Raw genomic sequence first — 24,634 nt, 5'->3', positions numbered from 1 at the left:
GTTCATTGGTGGCTGACCAACTGGTAAAAGCCCTTATGGCGCTTGCATGGAGAATGAGCTGAGCAGGACATGTGTGAAAGACGGAGCCGGCAGAATTCACTTCATCCCCCTCAAGGCACAATCACAGTCTGGGTGGAAACAGAGTGTTGGTCACTGGGTTTCTAAGATGAAGAGCCACACACTGTAGTTTAAATCTGGTTAGTGAATACATTTAGGCAATGCAGTTACCTCTGGCTCGCAGGCAGTATAATTGTGCTTCCATTTTAATGCCACTGAGTTTCTATCTTTTTAATGTCAGCCGAGTTAAAATTAGATTCCTCAGCAGCAATGCACACGGCGTATTAATGTCCCTGCGTTTAGCCGGGCGTCAGCATCAACATGTCCTGTTTCTGTTTAGACCGAGGTTTTATTATTACAGCCAGTTAGAAAATGAAGAAAGCAGTTTCCATGTAATATTCTTCACGCTGTGATGAACTGTTGTTCACAGTGAGACTCAACTGTGATAAAGCTTCAGTCACTCAATATAGTCCTTTGGCTCTAGCAGAGTTTAAAATTAGATAGGAACTGGAAAATTTGTGGTGTTGTCCTGCTAATTACAGTAGATCCGGTATGTGCTGAACTGATAGCGACTGATTTAGGAAAGTTAAAAATTCACATTCATGTGAAAATACACTGAGTGAATGATTTGTTCAGGGGTGATAAAGAATTGTGTGTCTAAAATGAATAATTACTGTACCTGCCTATGCCAATGACAATGTACTGTAACACAGTGCAGAGACCAACCTGAGAATTAGTGACTGTTGTCTATTCCCACTCAGTAGAAATTGTCAATTAGTATTGTTGTCGCTCCTCCCCAGTTTCACCTCGTCACAGTCTTTCTCCACCAAGATGTGCTACATTAACGAGATGTTATCCCTTTTTAAAGACCTGGAGGAATGCTTCGCAGCATTACATCAGACTGTTGTACCTCCATAGCTGCTTAGCTCAACGGAATGAAGCAGCGGCACAGTGCAGCTTAGACTTGGTGGATTAAATGGCACTTTTAGTCCGCTTCTTAATCTCTTCATTCATAAAAGAGGTTACCTCATGCACCGAAGTAGAAGGTAACACTTCAAATGGTTATAAAGCTCCTAACTGTACTTTCTGTGAGCTTCCACCTCCAGTAAATGTTAATTAACCGTTTAGCCAACTGACATGAACATACACTCTCATACGCATTCATCAGTTCATCCATGCATCAATACGCAAAGTACTTACTTACATAAATAAAGGATGGAACACGAAATCTAGTACATAAATAGCGGATAGTCCAGGACATGTTTCCATTTATTTATTTATTTATTTATTTACTAGAATGAAGTAAAGGAACAGGGAGAACTCAGGATGAAGAAAGACAGATATAATTAAGGCATGAAATGAACTCAGAAAGGAAGATGCAAAAAGGGAAATATCTGAGGAATATTTAGTGCATCTCTTCCTTCCTCCACCAACCACCCCCACTCCCTCGGCGCCACTCCTGCAGTATGCTGGCTGGTGTGTTCTTATATAAGAGGCCAATCCTGTGGGATGCCAGGATGGCTATGGAAGTCTTTGATGGCCACCACACAAAGACACAAAGGCAAAGAGGCAGGCTTTGATACCCGTATCAGTCCCTCTACTGCCTCTCTGGCTTCATAATGCAGCCACTGGTATAGCTCCGCTTCTTCTGTCAGCACATACACACTCTAAAGTAGAGAGGCTTCATCCTTGAGGGGGAAATCCACATACGTTTATACAGTGAAACCCATATAGCGTATGGACACTCGCCACCCGCACATGCTCATAGACACTCCATGCGCACACACATTGATTATTCTGAAAAGGACACGTGCACATGTGCATACAAATTAGCATACATGCACTGTATCCACAACACATCGCTTAGTCTCTGCAGTCATATCATGCTTGTTAGCCAACAAGAACGTCGTACAGTGACGTCATATCAGAGGAACGTGCGTCATCCCCAGTGGCAAGAAGCATCTCCATACAGTTCTTTCTTTTCTTTCTCTTTTAATCATCTTTCAATATGTTTTTATTAACATTGTCCATAAGAGCAGTGTATGTATGTGTGTGTGCGTGGTGTGTCTAACCCTATATGCAGGTGCACACACGCAAATGTCACTCAGACGCACACATCTGTCGTCGTAGCAGGCACACTGACACTGTATGAGGTATTCAGATCACAGGTGCATGTTCTCACAGCACAGTGGTGTGTGTTTAGCATGGCTGTGTGAGTGTCCTGGGAGCTCAGCCTCATGTTGCTTCAACCACCTGCTCAGGTCATTATTCCGGTCAGGGACCAGAGAGGTAGATGACAAACACACCCCGCACACACATGCACAGACACACTCATAGATGGCTTCATGGCTTATGGAAGTAAATACACATTTACAATAACAAGGATTCAACAGGCTCATTTGTTAGAGAAAAACAAGATTCTGATCATGTTAAATATATATATATATTTTTTTTCCTATGTTGGTTTATAACAAGTACTGTAATTAAAATGAACAGCCTCATTTCTGTTGTGTCGTGAGCAGTGAAGTTGTGATGTAATTGGCTTTGGCTCACAGTGCTTTTGTCATCTGGACGTTGCGTGTTTGTTTGCACAACATGGAGACAAGATGAGAGTATGTTGGGTGTCCGTAGCTTGAAGCACCCAGTGTCCCAATGTTTGGAAAAGTTTTGGACATCCACAACAAGCTAATGCATTGATCTTCTCTTCTCTTCTCTTCTCTTCTCTTCTCTTCTCTTCTCTTCTCTTCTCTTCTCTTCTCTTCTCTTCTCTTCTCTTCTCTTCTCTCGTGTTTAAGCTCCTGCTATACAGTCTTGACAGTGCTGTCGAGATGCAGTGAGAAGAGAACTTGTCATCACATTAGAATGACAATGCTTTGATGTTTCAAAGGCACAAAGCTTAATGGGTTCCCTGCATTTCCGTCACACATGACTTAGTAGATTTCATGCTTTGATTGACCGTGTTTTTGTTGGTTTGAGAGACCAGCATCAATTAAACACAACAAAGATGTATTTGGAGTGTGAGGTCAATGATAATGCAACTGATCACATTCAAGATTATTTCAGCCAACAATGACATTAGCACTTAAGATCACCGCTATTTTGTGACAGTTGTATTACCAGTTTCCTTTTTTTTTCTCCAGTGCTTAGTCAGTATGTGTGGTTTACTGTAAGCTTGATTTTGTTGCAGCATTTTGACCAATACTCAAGAGTAAATAAAAAAAGTTGACTTACCAAGGTTAAAGAAGAATGATGTTGCCCATGTGAAATGTCAAGGACTGTGGGATGAGCCTTTACTGAGAACACCTGATCTAAAACTTCACCTTAGAGCCAAAATATAACATTGTTGATAGCTGCACTCTCAATACAGCCATGATATGAGACCAAGTCACGAGCACCAAATCAAAGCTGTCCTCAGTGTTGAAGAGCTTGTATAAACCTGCCAGTGGCACACCTATAGGTTAAAGCAATATTTCATATCAGGAGCTTTGTATGTGACAAAACAATTTGCAAAACAAGGGAAAAAATATACTAATCCAAAAAAGCATCAGTGAACCAAGAGCAGCAGCACTGTTACCATCTATATAGATACAATTTTTTATATTGAGAAGTTCTCACAGCTCCATGGAGACGTAGCCTGCTTACAGTACATCTTATTGTTTTTGGAAAAATCGAATGTCTGCAATTGAAGGGAAAGTAAATGGCATTACCAGACAAAAGGATATAAATAAAAGAAATAGGGTTAGAGGTGGAGGCTGAAAGCAAATGGAAGTGGGGGGTTGGTGGAGGTAAAAAAAAAGATGTATCAAAGAAGGAGAGGGAGGTAAAGCAATGATTGCTGCAAAAAAAAAAGGATGAAAGAAGATGGGAAAATTATACAAGAAGAGGAGAGAGAATACTCGCGTGACAAGTGTCCTCATCATGGACTGGAGGACTGTATTATTGCCCTGCAGCACGGCTCCGGGCCTTAGCCCAGTTGGCTGTTACAGTCATGTGGAGAGCTAGAATATCATCCACTCCTACATGAAAAGAGGGAATAGAAGGGATGGCAAAGGTGTGTGGGGGTGGGGGTGGGGGGGGTGAAAGACTGGTGAATTTGATTGTGAGGAAGAGGAGAAAGTCCTCAGGGGTCATCATCAGGAGTGAGGAAGAACAGAATAGAGAAAAATGAGGGGAAACTGTTGAGTGTGGTGAAATGATAGGGTGGGGTGCGAAGAAACCAAGGAAGAAAATGGAGAGGCAGGGAAGAGGAAGGGAAGGAACAGGAGGGATGGATTAAGGAGAGCCCCAGGTGGTATAGGAAGTAAAGTTGCCAGCTCTCCCTCTGGCATATGTCCTTGCCTGCGGGAACACCCAAGGACCAGGGAGAGGGCAGCTGGTCCTCAGCCACGTCCAGGCAAGGACATGCCAACAGTGGCCGAGTCGTGCCAACGCCGGGCTTCCCATGCCAGCAACTGTCCTTGTGCGTAGAAACCCACGTCAAGCTGAACCTCTGCGGAATCTCGGGACAATAAAAGGCAGTGGTGATGCTGTCTGCCCTTTGTTCGTCTTCTGTTGATTCATCACTCTTCTGTCCTTGTTCAGTTTTTGGAGCAGCCGGTGTCTGTATTTCTCTTCAGTGTTGAAACCTGGCCAAATGAGATTTAGCTGTGTTTGTTTCTAATACAAAATTAAAATAACTTTTACTAGCTTTTTACATTTAAATGCTGCAAATGATGTTGATTTCTAAACATTGAAATAATATAACATTTATTGTTATAAAGTTGAAGAATTTTCATCAAATTAAAGCAGATATCAGTGGAATGTTTTTGTTAATATAAGTCCTAAATAGTCCTATTTTCCGTCAGCAATCACTTACATGAAGTATTTCAGCCTAAACACGAGTCTCTCCGTCACTCTGCTCTGCTGTAACCCGAGGAGAAAATTTTCCTTGTGGGATACAAGTGTTATCCAATGAGGAGAGAGAACGGCATGAAGGGCTGTGTGTGCAGCCAAGGGATGAGCGTGAATGTGGTGACGTAGCACGAGGACCAATTGATGCCTGACAAGGGCGGGGGCTGCTAACTCATGGTGCGTTCAAAGAAACTCGTACTTTGTGTTTTTCCTTCCTGTGAAGTCATACCAGTTCGATCTGGTACGAGTTCACGGGTCGGAAGTTACGAGTGGCCGTTATAGGGAACTTTCACAGACAACAGGATGGTAAAAACACGAGCTACGGGTTGCCTGGAACGCTACCAAGTCGTAGTTGTGACTTGAAGCTGTAACTTACGGTTTCAAAAGCCTGCCTTGAACGCAGCATTAGCCGAAACGGCCGTGAAGCTGATATCTGCTTTAAGGCTTGAAGGCTGAATATGAGACTGAAAGATGTAAGATAGTTAGCTTTACTGTAGTAAGACAAAATAAATGTTTTGTAATGCAAACATAAATTATTAACTACATTGTGCGTTTAGAATTCTTATTTAAATCAATGACACTTCCTGTATGGTTTTCAGGTGCTCATTTACATTAACGTGTTTAGCATGTTGTTGGTCTGTTGCCGGGAGCTATTTCTCCCAAACATTTAGAGAACAGTGCTGATGAGGCCATTTGTCCCATCCCCTCATTAGCCAATGACAGGCCGTGTCTTCCTGATGTAATCATTGGTCATTAGGAAAAGGCATTAATTCTGTTATTTACCACAAACTCAGTATAAAGTATTTATGCTCTTCTGTGTGTCTATGAGACACACAGCTGAACATTAACCAGATATGTCCAATTACTAGGTGGACATGGGCCAGCACTCTGATTGGGTTTTAATGATTAATGACATTTCTGATGACTTTCTCTGTAAACCTCTCAACTGGAAACCCACGACCATGCAGCTGCAGCTAAGGAGATATGTAAAATATGTCTGAGACAGAATGAGTTGCTGTTCATTGTTTCTAAAGAAATTATGGTTTCAAAATAAGCAAACATTGATAGCTCTCAAGACAGATTATAATTATAAAGCAAACTTCCACAGATTGATCAGATTTCTACCAGTTTGATGTCAGACTCACGGAATCAAACGCTTCCAAACAGGAAAATGAAAATTAAACTTTGTTGCAGTTGATCATAAGCAAGAATCTAAGATTGGTCAAGTCAGGTTAACATTATTTAGTCTAAAATCACAAACCAAAGTGAGGCTCAAGAAATTTTATGTCTGTATGGCAACAGCGTCTATCCTTAGATGCTCAGTTCAAGCAAAGAAACACAGAGCGATCTTTCTTTTAAAACAGACAGACATACTGGATTCTACATACAAGTATAGATAAGACAGAAAAAGAACAGAGCTTGTTTTCACCTGTCACCAAAATAAAGAACATTAACACATTTTATTAGCATCCACTCTCAAAACCTTGTTAGCAGCAGGTGGACAAGAACAGTCATTATGAAGAAAATGTTTGCTTACCAACTACAGCAAGCCGTTAATGTAATTAACTGTGCTGCCAATACAGAGTCTTTCTCAACACGTGGCAGTAAGTGCCAAGTGGGGAAAATAAAGCAACAGCAAGAAAGTAAAACTGAAAATGTCAAAATGTCAAGATATCCTTTTAAATCTAATCTTGGTTGGAGGCTTGTTAGAAGCAGAACAGCAAGCCTGCAGTCAATCTATTTTGGGGGCAAATAGCACAGACTGAAGGTGTCTGCTTAGTGGCAAGTCAGAAGCATTATGTTCTGTGTGCTTTTGACATACAGTGTTGTTTTGTGTGTGTGTGTGTGTGTGTGTGTGTGTGTTCACATGTGCTCATGTGTGCATTTTAGCGACAGCGAGTGAACCTGAAAACAAGCTGTTCTTTAGCTGTGAGTGTAGGTGTCAAATGTACTGTAGGTACCATACAGTAAGACCCCAGGGAGCCCGGCTGTCGCCTGAGTGCCAGCTAATAACAACTCCAATGGACCAAATTTAATATGTTGTACAACCAAACAGCACTGGTTTGATTATACTGAGCACACAGTAACACTCACTTGTCATTGTTCTTACACAGTTTTACATCTAATCAAGTGATTTATTTAAACCAGAATTGTGATTATTGATATAAATGCTGGTAAAAATGAATATCTTGAGAATTTCAAGCATCTACTTCAGTGGTTCCCAACCTTTTTTGGCTCGTGACCCCATTTTGACATCACAAATTTCTGGCGATCCAATCATGTCAATCATGCGTCAGTTCAGATATAGCTGCATTTTATTTGTATTTTATTTATATTTGAGAAAGTGAAAGTATAGATAAGGTTGTTTAAGATTGTGTGTGGTGTTTTTAATCATAATTTTAAAAAGAATAATAATTAGATAAAATAACATTTTTATCATTCATTTTTTTTCTATCAATTACAAGACATTTCAGGCGACCCCATTTGAATTCCAGGCGACCCCATGTGGGGTCCCAACCCCAAGGTTGACAAACACTGGTCTACCTCGAGCTCTGAGGAATCCTATTCAGCATATTTTGTCACATTTCCTGAGCAATCAGAGTAAATCAGGAAAACAACTGGCAGAATCACCAATAATGAAAAGAACTGTACGTCGCAGCACTTACTTCCTTGATCAGCATTTCTGAACATCTTTTATGTCCCCACTCGTCTATTATCGGACTGAAATGACCATCAGCTCGAGAAATGTGTGATTATGTGAGGAGGCATGTTATGAATAATGACAGTAAGGATTGCACTCTCTCAAATGTGTCTGGACTCATGAGCATCAGTGTCACTACAATGGTCAGTGTGTGTGTGTGCGGATAGGATGTGTCTGTAGGATATTGATGGTAATGAGATTTGTTCTGTCACACTGAGAGAAACAGAAAACAGTGCATTTTCAGAGAGAGATGGATCGTCATGCTGCACGCCTTATTGCTTGTATTTCTGTGGGATACTAGGCGTGTGGGAATACTGAGTAAATGAAGTGTGGCTTGGGAAATGCTAATAAATATGGATTAGAAAAAAGATGAAAAGGGAAATGCGGCAAGATTCAAGAACATTGAGATGAGTGAGAGTTGTGAGTGAGAATCACAACCACAGAGCAAGAATTCCCAAGTGTCAGAGAGAGCACCCTGTCTTTTTCCCAGATCTGTGTGCTTTGCCCAGTGTTGCGATGGCAACGCTGAGTCTGACCACATGCACGCTTACTCATAATAAGTGTGTGCACAATTGAGCACACAAGCTACGGCACCTGAACAGTCATGTCTACATATTGGAACAGATCGCACACACATACAATATGATAAAAGGCTCAACATTTTGACAGTAAACACACACAGGAATTGCTTCTCTTACAGTACATCATATAATATTTCCCTGTTACTAAGAGGTAAACATGTTAATTAGTCATGACTACATTCATCAGCAATATGTTTTCTGCAAAGTAAATTAATCATCACAAAATGGAGGAAAATTGTTGTGGCCCTAAGAAACAAACTACTAACAATCACACCGTTTTAAACCATACAAAAACACACACACACACACACACATGCTGTGTTTATCGTTCACAATCCATGTAGTCATGTTGTATCATATGGATCTTGAGGTGTTTACTGAACCATAGAAAAACACAGTTTTAAATCCACAGTTATAGATTGGAAAGGATTGAGCCTCTTGCCTGAAAGAAGAACATCCAAATCTGATTCCATCCATCTCATCTCCTACCCTCCCACACAGAGCAACCCTTTCACCTGCTAGCTGGTTAATTATCACTAGCAGCTATTTCAAGCCTTACATTAGTCGTACTGCACAGAAGAAAAGAGAATATCATTGAATAGAGTAGATCACGGAACAAACAGTGATGTCTGTTCCTAGATTTTGCTCAACGAGAGACTCCATGAAAAGTCTCCATGTGAAAGCACAACAGTAAGTTCAGTAAAAAAAAAAAAAAAAAAGAAGAAGGAAGAAGTTGAGTGAGTTGATGTTTGTAGGTGATGTAGTCTGAAATAAAACAACCACAGATCAATAAGAAGCACAAATTTGTCTTTATTACTGGAAATATTGGTCTGAATATAGAACTGAGAAATGAAAAAAAAAATCTCTTCCTCTGCTTCTCTCCAGCCCCCAGATAAGGAAGGCGGTCTGCCAAAGCAGGTGGGCAACAAGACAGAGTGCGGCCTGCTGGGGTTGGTTTTGGACCTGAAGCGGGATTACCAGCCAATAAGAAACCAGATCCCTGAGGAGAAGCTTTACAAAGTCTACACCTTCAACTCTGTCAGGAAGTCCATGAGCACCGTCATCAAACTGCCTGATGGGAGCTTCCGCATGTACAGCAAAGGAGCCTCTGAGATCGTCCTCAAAAAGTGAGTCTGGTCTTGTGATCATAGCACACACGTTATTATATGGCAACACACACACATACTGTACATATATATGTAGTTATATAATCACATTCTGTATTTTTCCACCAAATATACAGCGATTCCATTCTGAAGAGCATAATGTATCTGAGGGCACGACCTACTGCACATTCTCCAAGCAGTGAGAGTGGGAGTTTCCACTAGAAGGTCACTTAATTGTGACATTTTACAGTACATTACTGTGACATTACAGCAACAAATGAGTAACTCTGAGAAAAAAAAACATGAGAGGCAATTCTGAAGCTTCCTTCACCCACTTAAGGAGGAGGCAGAAATTCTCTTTAGAGATGGAACAACATTAAAATCAAAGCATTAAAGTAACATAATTAGCTTTGTATGCTGATAGACTGCCAACATCTTTAATATCCAACATTTAGTACGGAGGAAGCTGGTACATATATCCTTCTTTATGGGTGAACATAAGGTAAAATACAAATTATAATGAAAACACGAATACAAACCGATGAGTCCAAATTGCATTTACACAAATGACTAAGAGCAGACATGATTACGTCAGGTCCCACACGGTTAAAAGGGATAGTTCAACATTTTGGAAAATTGGCCCCTATAGTTTAAGGAGTAGGTTTGTTACCTTTAATTGTCGGTGCAAGCTATTTTTAGAATGGCAGAACAGAGCCGCGAGCTGCTCAGAGCTACGCTACGGAGGCTAATGAGATTTCTTGGTTTCTCTCATCAAATACAGTACACAATTCAACAACTCCAAAACGCTCTGAGATATGAGATAATAACTGAATGTTACGAGACAGAGTTATTTTCTAGGCAAATGCAGAGACTGCTTGCAGAAAAACTGCTCTCGACAGGAATGTGCATCAGCGGTTTTGCATGAATTTACCTCGAAAACAACTCTGTCTCGTAACATTACATTATTATCTCATAGCGTGGTGAATGTGCAGGTCACAACTTGTCCACCAGAGCGTTTTGGAGTTGTTGGATTGTGTATTTGATGGCAATGGGCCAATTTGCCAAAATGTTGAACTATCCCTTTACTGTAATATCCCATTTGTACTGTATGTTCATTCAGCTTACCCTTAGAAATCCATTCGATGTAGTTCATATGTAAATATCTCATGGCTTGTGCCTGGGATCATCAGGGTCATGATTTAAAAAATGTAATAGAAAAAAAGAAGAGCACCAGGACACACACGCAAACACCTCGATTTCCCACCACTCAACGCCACTCTTCACCACAGGTGCAGCCATGTTCTGAACGAGGTGGGGGAGTCAAGGGTGTTCCGCCCACGGGACAAGGACGAGATGGTGAAGAAGGTGATTGAGCCCATGGCGTGTGACGGCCTGAGGACCATCTGCGTGGCGTACCGTGACTTCTCCGGCGATCCCGAGCCATTGTGGGACGATGAGAACAACATCCTCAGTGACCTCACAGCCATCTGTGTCGTTGGGATCGAGGACCCCGTCAGGCCAGAGGTAGGAGAGCGCCAGACTCTCGCAAAATCGAGTCCCTTCGATCGTTATTGTTTTTATTTGTCAGTATCTTTTACGTGCCAGTTGTATAGAACTGTTTAAGATATAAATAAGCTGAGTAAAAGAGGAATAAATTAAGTTCGTCTACAGCTTAGAAGTCGAATGAAGTCTGTAGCAGAAACTATGCTGAAGTTTTAGAGGTTCAAAGAAGCACAAGATTTGAGGAGTTTGAAGACTGTTTCACTGTATTTCCTATGGGACAAAAAAAATCTGAACATTTTAAAAAGTATAAATAGTATGAAAAAGTTGAATACATCTGATAATTTCCAGAAAAAGCTACACGTTTTGATATTTGAATTGTTGAAATAGCGGAAAGTAGGCAGAAAAAGAAGTATAAAGAAAATGGCCAACCCAAAGAACAATCTAATTACACCTATGTCAACACTGTGCCGTGTTGTACAGTCTATACTGTATGTGTGTCCTTATCAGCACGACAAGGGTGCTAATAAATGATGGTGGAAGAGTGGTTAGCAGAGAGGATATCTGGCCTCTGTTAGAGGAGACATATTGAGACATGTATAAATATTGTGGTATTAAACTGGTATATACACTGCTTAAAAAAATAAAGGGAACACTTAACAACACATCTTAGATCTCAATTAATGAAATATTGCAGTTTAAAATCGTTATTCAATATATAGTAGAGTGTGTTGAGAACAAAATGACATAAAAATGATCAATGTAAATCAAAATTATCATCTCAGGTTGATTTCACACGGGTGAGATATACTTGGAGTTACAATGTGTTGTTTAAGTGTTCCCTTTATTTTTTTGAGCAGTGTATAAAGATGCCCCCTCTAATTCAGTAGAAATAGATAGACAGTATATTAATTTATGGCGTGGGTGAAATGTTTATATTGATAAGTTAAGTTCAGAAATGGCCTCAGGCTGGAACAAAACTACAAATATGTTTTTTTTGTTATTTTTAATTAAATAAGTGTTTGCAGACTTTCTTGCCAAACTGTGTTGTGCATATACTAAATATGGTAGTTTGACTGATGTTAACTGTTATTAAGCTGCCATGTTGCCAACTACTATTTTTTCTGGATTTGCTAATATTCAGTTGAGCAGGTTAGATCAGGTCTTCCTAGAAAGCTGAGATCCTGGAATAACACCTATAAAATCATGTTTATTTATTTATGTGCCGATTTAGAGTTGGCACGTTGTTAGTTTATTCTGTTTATGTGCTTTAGAATAAATATAATACAATATGTCTGTCTTGATCAAGACATGGTCTAATGGTGTGGCTGTGGAGGCAGATGGTGAACAAAGCAGCGGGGACCTGGTCACAGTAGCAGCCTGAACAACGAGAGGACAGGGAGGGATCATGTGTCATTTGAGAGGCCTGACATTAGGGTGTTTGCATGATCAATTGCTTCACTGATGAGTGGCTCACTAAATGATTATTGATTCATGAAACGCACACTCAAGACCGGGCCAATCAGCTTGAACCTGCTAGAGATTTCTGGCCGATTGTGCACTGCTCAGTTACCATACTGATATTGGATTTGATCAACATACAGGTTACAGTGTTACAGATTATTGTATATCCTGTATTTTATAGATAGGGTTTTCATTATTCCAGTTTCTGCAATTGGAACTTCTCACATTTATTTCAGGATTGGCTCATTGAGTCAAAACTCCACACACACACAAGCCAAATAACACTCGGAGCTGAATGTCTCACTTCTGTGTCTTTTGCATTTGCATAAGTTATTCGTCAACAAATTATTTTTTCAGTGCCACACATTTTCGATGATCAATTTCACTTCAAAGAAAAGAGGCTATAATTGGGAGAGAGAACTTGGTGGAAAGAAGCATCTGAGTACAGTAGGAAAACTGACCTCACTTGACAGCCACAGCGCAGGTATAGGGAAGCAGGAAACTCACTGCTGCATTATTCAACTTCCTCCTTTCATCTTTTTTTTCCACACCCCCCTCCTCACTCTCTAACAAGTTCACCCATCATATTTTCTCCTCTACCTCTCTCTTGCCATATTTTGAATTTCACCTTTCTGATGGCTCCTTTTCTTTTGCCTTTCTCTTCACACTCCTTTCTCTCACTCACTATGCCTTCTCTGTCTTTTGCGTCTGGAGCCGAGTTATGTAAGCATCAGAACCGAGGTAGATGAAGAAAAAAAAAAAAGACGTACGGAGGGAAGAAGCAGAAAAAGCGACGCTGTCATCCTCAAAACGAGCAAACATCTTCTAAACAACCCGACAAGTTAAAGAGAATAAAATGATGTATCACAGTGTTATTTCAGGTTGCCATATTTTTAAGAACCAACTCTAGAGTTATTCTAAAATAACAAGAAAATAAGAACCAACTATTGCACGTTGCAATAAATGTGGTTTATGCAGATTCTGGAAGGTTGCAGAATTTCCCTTTTATTTCCACAAAAGGACTCATTTACTGTAACATCTGACATTTCCAATAACCAATAGAGAAAAGCTGTGCGCCGAACACTGCAGCTGCTCTCCAATAATATCTTTCCCGGCTTCTTTATAAGACTGGCTAATATTGGAAATTAGATGACTCTCCCCTCTGCTAAAAAGGTCACACAGAGTGATAAACATGTTTTTGGTTTGTTTATTAGTCTCTAATTTCTTCCTGCAGAATGCAATGCTCTTTTAATAACCGGCTGCTCTGTGGGGTTGCCCCCAGAGAGACCGGAGGAGACAGGAGTGAAATAGAAAGAACAAGGAGAGAAGACAGAGAGAGAGAGAGAGAGAGAGAGAGAGAGAGAGAGAGAGAGAGAGAGACTGAGAAAGGGAACGAGATATAAAGATAAAGAGATTGAAAATCAGGTTCATGTCAGAGGCACAACGAGAGCAGGAGGAGGAAGACGGGTAAGGAGAGAAACGGAGGAAAAGTGAGAGTGTAACCAGATCCACATTAGGGACACAAGAGGCTTGTTTTTCAGTCTCACCTACTAGCCTCTTACCCTCCACCTCTGTCGGGGCCAGGCTGTATTTTTAATAAGCGTTCGCTCTCCTCCTCTCCTCTCCTCCTCTTCTCTCCACCTCCTCTTTTTGATGACCAGTCAACAAGAGCTTTGGGAATCCAAAAGAAAGGAGAGTTAAACAGACAGTGAGGCAGAGTGGAAGCTGGTACAGTATCTTGAGAAAAATGAATCAGCGCGATCAGAGAAGGCAGAACATCACACAAACCTGTTTCATTATTTACTGTGAGAACTTATTTACCTTGTCAGATGATATTATTTTGAAATTACCACAGATGAATTAATTTCTTTTTGTGCTTTTGCGTTGTTGTACAAATATTTTCACACATTATCAGCTCAGCACCAAGCACCGATGATTAAACACCTTTTATATTCATGAATAACATCGTTGTCTAGTTAAACCTACTTGACCTTTGCCTTATTTGGAGATTGCTGGGAAATTACAGGCAGGATTTAATTTCTTTTATAACTATATTAGGCAAATCAGATGTGTCCATTATGTCCATGTTCTTTCTTTTTACTCTGACACAATTATAAATAAATAGATGCAGCTCTGTCTGAACTACATATTTGCAGGGGTTTTACAGCTGCATCCTTGCTTCTAGCTAATGCAAGCAAACTTTAAAGACACTGATAACTAATTGTGATAAAATTACAAGTCGGACGAAATTATATGTTTCTGCTGGTTTGACCTCCAGCTCATTAACGACCTGCCCTCACCCACTGCACACTTTCATAATCCTTTAAACGAGTCGAACGCTTCATGTTTACATGCGTGAGCAGCTTGATTTGGTAGTTTATTGTACAATTTCAGCATGCGCACACACTGCGGTGGTGGATTCGTTTAGTCTTCCAATCTATGTAATACTGTTTGTTTGCGTGTGTTTATGAGTACACACATGCTCCCCTGTGTATGTGCAATATGCCCAAGTGTCTGCGAGTGTGAAGTGGAAAGTATGCATATTCCTGCCTCTGAGTGTGTGGTGTGTGTGTGTCAGAGAAAGTGCAGGCCAGTAGATGTGAGTTTCTGTGACTGTATGTGCACACATTTGTTTATGTGTGGGTTTGGAGAGCAGAGCTCGCCCACACTGACCTTTGTCAGGAAGAAGACATGTTTCTGAATTCATACTCTGGCTTTGCTCACTTGTTCTACCACAGATCAATCTCCATGCAGTAATACCTCCCTGTTAATCTGCGAGACTACGGGGAAAAGCAGCTATAACTGTTGCTATCAGTATGTTTTTAATGCAACTAACTATGATACATGTTTGTAACTAATTTTATGGGAAACTTGCCCTAACTGATGAAGACAGTTGTCGAGTCTGCAGTTCTTCTTTGTGCTGCAAAAAGTGATTGTTTAACTGCCTGTGCTTTTTGGGTTCACTCTCACTAGTTAGCATTGATGCATTTAGCAGCTTAAATGACCCATATTAACCAAAATAGTTAACTGCAACCAAAAACTGAATGTGAATTCATCAGCTGGCCTAAACCTCAAGTGGAGATAATGTTGAGATGGTGTGTGTCATATCAATTTAAAAGATGCTACAGTGTCAGTTGTTTCCACTGCTCACAGTTGGTAAAAAAAAAAAAAAAAAAACCAAAGCACGTGTTCTTGTAATCACATGTTAGGTGCCTGATGCCATCGTAAGGTGCCAGCGTGCGGGCATCACAGTGCGCATGGTGACGGGAGACAACATTAACACAGCGAGGGCCATCGCCATCAAGTGTGGGATCATCCACCCCGGAGAGGACTTCATCTGCATCGACGGCAAAGAGTTCAACAGGAGGATCCGCAACGAGAAAGGAGAGGTACTGTACTGTAACCACTGTCAGGCTGAGAGGAGGAGAGACTTGAGACTAGAAAAGAGAAAGAAAACGCCTAAACCACAACCACATGTCCTGTGTATTTCCATGTCTGTCTGTGCGTCTGTATGTGTGCGTGTCCAGGTGGAGCAGGAACGTATTGACAAGGTTTGGCCTAAACTCCGAGTTCTGGCCAGATCCTCCCCGACTGACAAACACACACTCGTCAAAGGTAAATCAGCCGCACTCTTTCAAATTCAGAGTCACTGTTGTAAATTAAACTCAAATTGTTTGAGGATATTCATCATTGTACCAAAACGTGCATTTTACTAAATAAACCTCGAATCAGTTTATTGTGATGTCACGCCTGTTGTCCCTGTACTCAGAGTTCACATGGAGTTATGTTGCCTGTCTTCTTCCCCAATGCTATAATAAACCCACATGGACTGCTGCATGTGTATGTGTGCTTGACAGGAATTATTGACAGCACTATGACAGATCAGAGGCAGGTGGTGGCTGTGACAGGAGACGGGACCAACGATGGACCAGCTCTGAAGAAAGCTGATGTTGGCTTTGCCATGGTGAGAATCGGCTCTTTTTTTATTTTTTCCCCCCCTCATATGTCTTTCTCTGTCTCCCTTTCCGTCGTACGAGACAATATCTGCAGATGTCTCCTTCACCTCTGCAGTATTTAGGGCTCCATCACAGCCACTCTGCCTCAGGCTGTGCAGGCTACATGCTCCCCCTAGTGGATAACCCAGCTTCTACACTCTCCCTGCAGCATAGACTCCTCACACTTTGCAGACAGCAGATTCTGTTCTTTATGTAAATCACAGCTTCGTGTGTGTTAGCTGTTTGGTTGTTGCGTTCTCTGTCTCTGCTGTCTTTCACAAACCATCCCTCTGCTCCTCAGTACATCTATTTGGATTCTCTTCTGATAGGTGTGTCCTCTCTAGTCACAGCTGTTTGTTAAATAGATATAGTGACAGTAAAAACACTGAGCATCACATCAATATCAAATCATAGTTCTGTGTTTATTGTCTTTGTAAACACAAATCATAATACTGTATCTGTTTCTTGAAATTTCCTGGGCCACTGCTCCATGTTTTACACATCAACACACACTTGACTGCTTAATTAGCCTTGTACAGTATCATCAAAACCAACCCGAGTGCTGTTAGTTCATTGAGTCAGATTTCCTTCTTTCCTTCGTGTGGTATGTTGAGGAATAACGCACCAAGGTGCAATGTATAATAAGCGAGCATAGAATTACCATAGTTACGTAACACAGCCTGGTTTCCCTCCTGACTGCTCCGTATCTGCACTCTTCCAGGGCATCGCCGGTACAGATGTGGCCAAGGAGGCATCAGATATCATTCTGACTGATGATAACTTCAGCAGCATCGTCAAGGCGGTCATGTGGGGCCGCAACGTCTACGACAGCATCTCCAAGTTCCTTCAGTTCCAGCTCACTGTCAACGTTGTGGCTGTCATAGTGGCGTTCACCGGCGCCTGCATCACACAGGTCAGAGCGTGGGGGTGTACAGTATGAACTCTAGATGAACAGATTTAACATTAACAGTTATGCAACACCATATTCCTGTATGTAAATACAGAGCAACTACAAGAAAAATACAATGGAATATAGATATCGACTAAGATTTAATATTGGACACTGCCCTAGTAAAATCTTTGCTAGGGGTGAACAAAACAGCATTAATAAATATTAGTAAAACTAAATGTAAATGTATTCGTAAAAGAAAAACAAATTTACATAACTAACAGTTGCTCTTTTCAGGAACGCTCTGAGTCACACAGTACGGTCACAGTGAAAAGGCCATCGTGTATTCTGATGTTATTGTGCCATTTCAACAAATCCCTCCCTAGTTTAGTTGTGCCGTCTGAAGCTGTGAGCATTTTTTCCTCACTAGTTTTCTCAACAACAGACCATTCAAATTTCCACCTGAGCTGTTAGGATAGGAATTTTATTTATTTAAAACAGGGACAATGCACAAAAACATGAATCTCCTGAGACAAGAGAAGATGCCTTGAGCCAAGTTGTAGCTAATTTTCACCTGTACTCCCTGGGCAGGTAAGAACAATATTAAGATTGTTGAAATATGAAAGATAAAAGTGATATGATCTGATATGATAATATTTTTTTTTAAAAATTGACAAAATAAACTAGAAAGAACAGGGAAAAAGAGCACCAAATCATGAAATGCACGATAGAGCTTAAATGAACAGCACAGGAGAGTCATTGCTTTCATGTTCAACATGCCGTAATGAAAATTGTAACTATGACCATGTTTTTACAAAGCAAAATTCACCATGAGGCCAAAGGATGATTTCACTTGCCTTCCAAAACAACTTCACAATTTTTGACATTAATGCATCAGAATAAAACATTCTCCTGACTGAGTTATATTAGCACAACTGCATTGTCATCCCTTAACTGAATGCTATTGTGCAGTGCAGAACATACAAAATAATGGCACAAATGATTGACTCTTATTGCAATCTCTCTTGTATTTCCTCAGGACTCTCCCCTGAAGGCAGTGCAGATGTTGTGGGTAAACCTGATCATGGATACTTTTGCATCCCTGGCCTTGGCAACGGAGCCTCCCACAGAGTCTCTGCTGAAGAGGAAGCCATACGGCCGGAACAAGCCTCTCATCTCCAGCACCATGACAAAGAACATCCTCGGACACGGAGTCTATCAGCTCATTATCATCTTCACGCTGCTCTTTGCTGGTACGGACCGTCATTTTTGCTCTCAGAGATTCTGCGCCCGACTGATGCAACATAACATTGGTTCAAACAAATCTTTCCCTCTCCTCTAGGTGAAAAAATCTTTGACATTGACAGCGGCCGTGATGCACCTCTCCACTCTCCTCCATCCGAGCACTACACCATCATCTTCAACACCTTCGTCATGATGCAGCTCTTCAACGAGATAAATGCTCGAAAAATCCACGGTGAGCGGAACGTGTTTGATGGTATCTTCAGGAACCCCATCTTCTGCTCTATTGTCTTTGGCACCTTTGCTATGCAGGTAAGCTGATGCAAATGGTTCAATTTAATATCCAGACTGCTGAGAGATAACTTTTCTATGAATAACATCTTCTCTACTCTACATATTTTCATCATGTTTGAGTTTAATCTGCGCTGTGTTCTGCATAGATTGTGATTGTGCAGTTCGGGGGGAAGCCATTCAGCTGTCAACCGCTGGACCTGGAGAAATGGATGTGGTGTGTTTTCCTCGGGCTGGGAGAACTCGTCTGGGGGCAGGTAACATGCAAACTCATCTGCTTTAGATTTTCTCCCACTGCATGTATTTTCTTGTTTTTCTTCTAGTTCATAGCGTTTTATTCTACATCTCCACTGTAAGCCGCCTCCCACCTTTCCATTTGACCCAATGCTGTGTCTTCTCTGTGGGCCAGGTCATAGCCAGTGTACCCAATAGCAGGCTGCGCTTCCTGCGGAGGGCTGGCCAGCTGAGTCAGAAAGACGAGTTACCAGAAGAGGATGTTAACGAGGACAATGAGGAGATCGACCACGCGGAGAGGGAGCTGAGGAGAGGACAGATACTGTGGTTCAGAGGACTCAACCGTATTCAGACTCAGGTGAGGACACAACAAGGTTCAATTCCCATGATGCAGTTGTCCGTGTCATTTGGAGGAAAGATTTTGCTGCTTTGAATACGGATTAAAAAGACGCTGGTATCAGTACACTACTGTGATCAAACGTATGATTTTATTTAAGAAACATTTTACACCAACAAGTTTATGTGATGTTTTTTTAAAATGCATCTGCTGTTTCACTGTTTGTCTTTGTCATATAATCAGTTTCCTGTAGGAAGTTGCACCACAACAGAAGTTACCTTACCCCCCCCCCCCCCCCCCCCCAAGCAGAAATGCTAGGTTGCGTTAAATGTTGTACATGTTAGTCAAGTTATTTCTTTCAAGAGAACTCATTCAGGTGCACGAAGACGCCGCTCTCTCTCTCGTCGGACTCGATGTGAGCACCAGCTCGGACCTGTGGACGATCGGCCGTCAAACCTCTGAGTGAAATCCAACTGGAAATAGTCACCGATGTTACTTGTAGTGTGACAAACTGTGCAGACCATTCACTGTGATATTCAAGAGAGTTTTGCCTGTGTGTTCAACGATCTCATCTCACTGGTGGTCCAGGGTGGAGCTATCCCACGACACGGTACTGTTGACCCGTGTCCTACAGAAGCAGCCAATCAAGGTTAAGAGAGAAGAGAAACAGTTTTCCTACTGTATTGAAGTAAAACTACATTTTATTTCACCTCACCACCTCAGCTTAATCAAATGTTGCTGAGATTTGGACACCTAAGGTTATTTAGATTCTATGTAGAGCGGAAAAGGACAAACTGTAAAGCTACATCACAAACTGCATGGTGAATATCCATCACAAGTTAAAGGCCATCTCCCTGGTTCAACTTTGACTCACTACACTTGCTGTAGCTGTGCACTTCCAGTTCTCCTATAACCTGACATACCAGATGGTTTGTAACCCAGAACCATCTGGGAAGGCCTCTTTGGAAACTGTTTGGAAAAGGGCAGGCGCTTTCAGAAAATACTTGGCAGGTGATTGCATGAACCATCTGTCCGTCTCATTTATTTCTCATTTATTTATTTAAGCCTTGAAAATCATTGAGGTTTCCCTCGACTGCAGTGATGCTTTTGTTGTTACATAGAATTTAGATTCAGTAGAGGAGCACACTGAGGGAAAACATTTGCTCACAGAGGTCGTCTTAAATTGCCCAGGGCGTGTGTTGATCTTGAGAGTGTGCTGTAGATAAGGCCACGGTGCACAAAAGTGAAAAAAGAAATCTTAGTATACAGTATTATCATCTGCTACAGGGTAGCAGCATCTGTGCTAACATTTTCAACAGCTATAAAACAATTACAACCAGCTTCTCATTGATTTGTCTGAACCACTGTGGTTCAGCCAGAGGAGAAAGGCCTGGAGGCTGGAAAGATTTCATAAGACCAGTGGAAAGAACCACAAATAAAATGGAATAAACTGTAGTTTTCCTTTAATTCCTGAGGCAAAGTCATAGGAGATGCCACAGAACAATAGACTCTCAATGCTATAAATGGCTGCATCTGTATAGTATGAAATCACACATCATCTAGCCACTCTTTAAAGTTTCATATCACCCAAATTGCCAAAAAGCTAATTTTCTCATCTACCTCAAGCGGCTTATGGTCTCGTAGATAATTTTGACTATTTCTTTTTTTTAAGTATTGTTCAGTTCAGTATGTACAGCGTTTTGGTTTCACATCAATACATTGTCAGAAATGAAAGGTTTTAAATTGAATCAAGGTTGGTGCAGAAATACAAACCTCAGCAGCAGTAGAATTAATAGATTTTTCTTTCTTTATTTCTTTTCTTTTATTTCTTTCTTTTTTTAATTTGGGTGAACTGAGCTTTCCAGTTAAATTTACCATTCGGATTAAGGGGATGCTACACTCTGACCGCGAGCTGTCCCTCCCCATCGCGCCCAGCCAGTCAACCTGTGTTGCCATTTGGTCTGTGTCACTCTGAGCAGCCATTTGTCCTCTCCTGTCCTGCTCTCCTCCCACAGATTGACGTAGTCAACACCTTCAAGAGTGGCACCTCCTTTCAGGGGGCGGGGGCTCTGAGACGCCAATCATCCACCACCAGCCAGACCCAGGATGTAACCAATGTTTCTAGTCCTAGTCACGTGTCCTTGTCCAATGCCCTTTCCTCTCCTACAAGCACTACTGCTGCTACTGCTCCTCCCACTACTGGCCGTGAGTCAGAACTCTGTCAGTCTGCTTCTCTTCTCTCTTTGCTTCAGAGGTGCCAACCTGTCGGGAAGAAAATGTAAATTTTTCTTCACACATTTTCTGCTTTATTATTCTTAAACCCAATCGCTGTGACCATTTGAGGTTGGCATCTCTGAAGATTTGTCTTTTTTTTTTTCTTTCTTGCTCTCTGCTTTTTTCATTTCCTCTCTCTCTCTCTCTTCTGTCTTTTTGCTGTTCATACTGGATTTCAAATTCATCTTGATATCTCGTCCCATGCTTGGGTGTACTGTCCTCTCATTGGTGAATGTGTGTTTGTTTCCCCAGAGTGCTAGGAGCGCAGGACTAAGGGTGATACCCACGGCGTGACATTTCAGGTTGTGAGTTTGTCTCCCTCTGCTCATCCTCCCCCATCCATCATCCCATCTCTCAGTCCTCCCATTTTTATGTATTGACGGACATTAATACAAACTAATTTCCACCAACTCACCAAGGGACTGGGTAAACATTCAAGTATAAGTTGCACTGTTGTCGTATTTTCTCCCGTGGGTTTGCTTCTGACGAGGCATACCACACTGAATTGACCTGAAGCTAATTGATGTATTCTGCTGCTGACACTTCACCTGCCATGATGAAAACACATCAGTGATGCTGCACGATGTGGAGACGTGACATCTTTACAAAATTGCAACTTGCAAACAAGTGAAATAGGGAACTCAAATATCCACATGGGGACACACTCTCTTGTCCTCTTCTCTCTCTCTCTGTCTCTCTCTCTATAACACATACACACACACTTTTCTGTCTCAGTTTAATTACTGAAAATCACTGCTTAGTGTGTGTTGGGCAGAGGAATGGAGGGGACTGGAGAAACTCCACGCAGCAGCACCGCACCAATAATTCATCCCGTCTTGTCGCTCCATACTGTCAGTGTAGTCGACTGTCATGTTGCCATAGTTACAGACATACATAGATCCTCTGCAGCACCAACCAGCGACTTAAATCCAACTCCCCCCTCCCCCACCCTGTTCTGACACCACCATCAGTGTTACCTGTCAGACATCCTGTCACCTGCACTCATCCAGGCAGGCTCCTCTTATTATTTCTTTTTTGCTGTTCTGTCTCCTTATACCCCACGTTGCCACAGTTAGAGTATTTACACTATTCACATAGCTTTGAGGCTTTTCTGCTCTGGTAATGTATTGTATTTCAATAATAAAACACTGGGGTGCATAACATATTATTTAGTGGTTATAGCGAATCCTAGAACTGCAGAGTAACAACAAATACGATGGGATTTCTATAGAATAGTCCTGTAGAGATGATTTTGTGAACATTATCAATGCAACCACAATGACATGATATCCCTTATGAATCATCTGTGTCCTCCAGAGCACTGATGAAAATACATCAAATCAAATCTTTTAAAGCTTCATATGATTCCTCAACACGTTGATGATGACGCTGCTCAAGCAGACAAAGGACACAAAGACGATTGTTTAACCTCAGATAAGATTCACGTAGATGTTTGGGGGCTATACTTGAGTGTTTACTTAGACGTGCATGGAGTTGAGAACATGCTTTGACCGTCAGACCTCTGATAGTGAAATTATAATTTTCACCATTCACTCTCATGTGTTTTGTGTCAGCAGTCTGTGTGCTGGTGTCCACTACCCTCACCACCCTGTTGTCTTGGTGCATGTGATTTGTGTTCACCTCTTGTTTTTTTTACTCCCTGTATTCATTATATCTTAACATGCTGTGTTAGTTTGTTGTCTAAATGACACTTTATTTTTATTTTTTGAATGTGTTGTTTTGTTGTGAGTTTCACACACTGCGATGCTTGTGTTGAACCAGCCTCCTCATGCAGACTTGACTCTCTCCATCGCCCTGTTTGGAGCCATGCTTTACCCACCCTGTGCTATACGTGTGTGTTTGTGTGACCCATTCAGAGTCTGTGTGGATTATGTACCAGACCGTGCTCTGGTACCTGCAGAAGGTTTTTTAAACCACCTGATTGGATCTCTCAGATCTAACCTCCTTCCTTCTTACTGACCTCGTCCACCAGATTTCTTCAAACTTGCATGTGATATTCTCCTTTAATTTTTTCTGTGAGCATTCCATTTATTAACGTGGCTTGTTTCTAGGTATACAGCACATTGGACTAAAGCGTATACTTACAACGAGCGTTTGTGTTGCTTTGGTATTTGTTTTTCTTGAAATGTATGATTTGGTTGTATTTTTTATTTATTTTTACGATTGTTTTCCTCACGGTTTTCCTTGCACGCTGAAACTGAGTGACTTGTGAACTGTAGTTACCTTGTGAAAGGCAGAACACTGACTGCAGTTGCCTTCTCTCTTGCTGCTCCTTCACGTTCTCCTCCTTCTCCACTAAGATGTTCCCTTGCTCCCTTGTTCCCTTGTTCCCTCTTCGCCCCCCTCCTCTCCTCTCCTCCACGTCCCTCCTTTCTCTCATCCCGAGGGTCTCTCCAACCCTTCCATTTCATCTCTGACCTCTTCTCTCATTGTTTTTTGTTTTGTTTTTCCTCCCTTCTCACGACAGATCCGCGTTGTGAATGCATTCCGTAGTTCCCTCTATGAAGGCCTGGAAAAACCAGACTCCAGATCATCCATCCACAACTTCATGACACACCCCGAGTTTAGGATAGAAGACTCCACGCCCAACATCCCCCTCATCGACGACACGGATGAAGAGTCTGCCCGGAGGAGGGGGAAGTACTCCAGCCAGCCCTCGTCCCCCAACAAGAACAACAACGCCATCGACAGTGGCATTAATCTCACCATCGACACCAGTAAATCAGCCGCTTCCTCCGGCCCCGCCAGCCCTCTGCACAGCTTGGAGACCAGCCTCTAACCCTGATCCTCACCTCACCTCAGCTCTAAACCTCTAAGCTCCTTTCCTTGCAATCTGGGTGTGCCTCCTCCGATTCCCTCCGGACCTTTAACTGCAACCTTACACCTTGTCCACCCCAAAATTTCACCCAGTCCAGCTGAATTCCTCTCCTCCAGCCCCCCCTACTCCCCTACTCCCCTACTCCCCCCACTCCCACTCCCCGCCAAAACACCAATTTCCCACCTACACAGGACAGGTCCTGTGGCAACATGTCCGTCTCTGCCCCCTTAACCT

General features: G+C 41.8%; 1 protein-coding gene across 7 annotated transcripts in view; it reads left to right on the top strand.

The window, feature by feature from the left end:
- atp2b2 (ATPase plasma membrane Ca2+ transporting 2) overlaps positions 1-24,414 on the top strand; it is a gene marked incomplete at its 5' end in the record, with an annotated part of 65,511 nt that extends 41,097 nt beyond the window's left edge. For 5 of the 7 annotated variants that reach the window (XM_083970995.1, XM_083970994.1, XM_083970992.1 and 2 more), the window contains 11 exons: positions 9,115-9,356; positions 10,625-10,859; positions 15,509-15,688; positions 15,827-15,914; positions 16,157-16,263; positions 17,016-17,207; positions 18,223-18,436; positions 18,526-18,737; positions 18,866-18,973; positions 19,126-19,308; positions 24,050-24,414. In XM_083970995.1, the coding sequence (XP_083827121.1) occupies positions 9,115-9,356; positions 10,625-10,859; positions 15,509-15,688; positions 15,827-15,914; positions 16,157-16,263; positions 17,016-17,207; positions 18,223-18,436; positions 18,526-18,737; positions 18,866-18,973; positions 19,126-19,308; positions 24,050-24,361 (2,073 nt within the window). In that variant the 3' untranslated portion in view covers positions 24,362-24,414. Of the gene's footprint in view, positions 1-9,114; positions 9,357-10,624; positions 10,860-15,508; positions 15,689-15,826; positions 15,915-16,156; positions 16,264-17,015; positions 17,208-18,222; positions 18,437-18,525; positions 18,738-18,865; positions 18,974-19,125; positions 19,309-21,302; positions 21,396-24,049 lie in introns of all 7 variants that reach the window. The other 2 variants (XM_083970993.1, XM_083970989.1) reach the window with 1 other exon arrangement.
- Between the last annotated feature and the right edge of the window lie 220 nt (positions 24,415-24,634).

The sequence above is a fragment of the Trachurus trachurus genome (assembly GCF_905171665.1).
Source record: "Trachurus trachurus genome assembly, chromosome: 5".
Taxonomy (NCBI): domain Eukaryota; kingdom Metazoa; phylum Chordata; class Actinopteri; order Carangiformes; family Carangidae; genus Trachurus; species Trachurus trachurus.
This window is presented reverse-complemented; position numbering and strand designations above follow the sequence as displayed.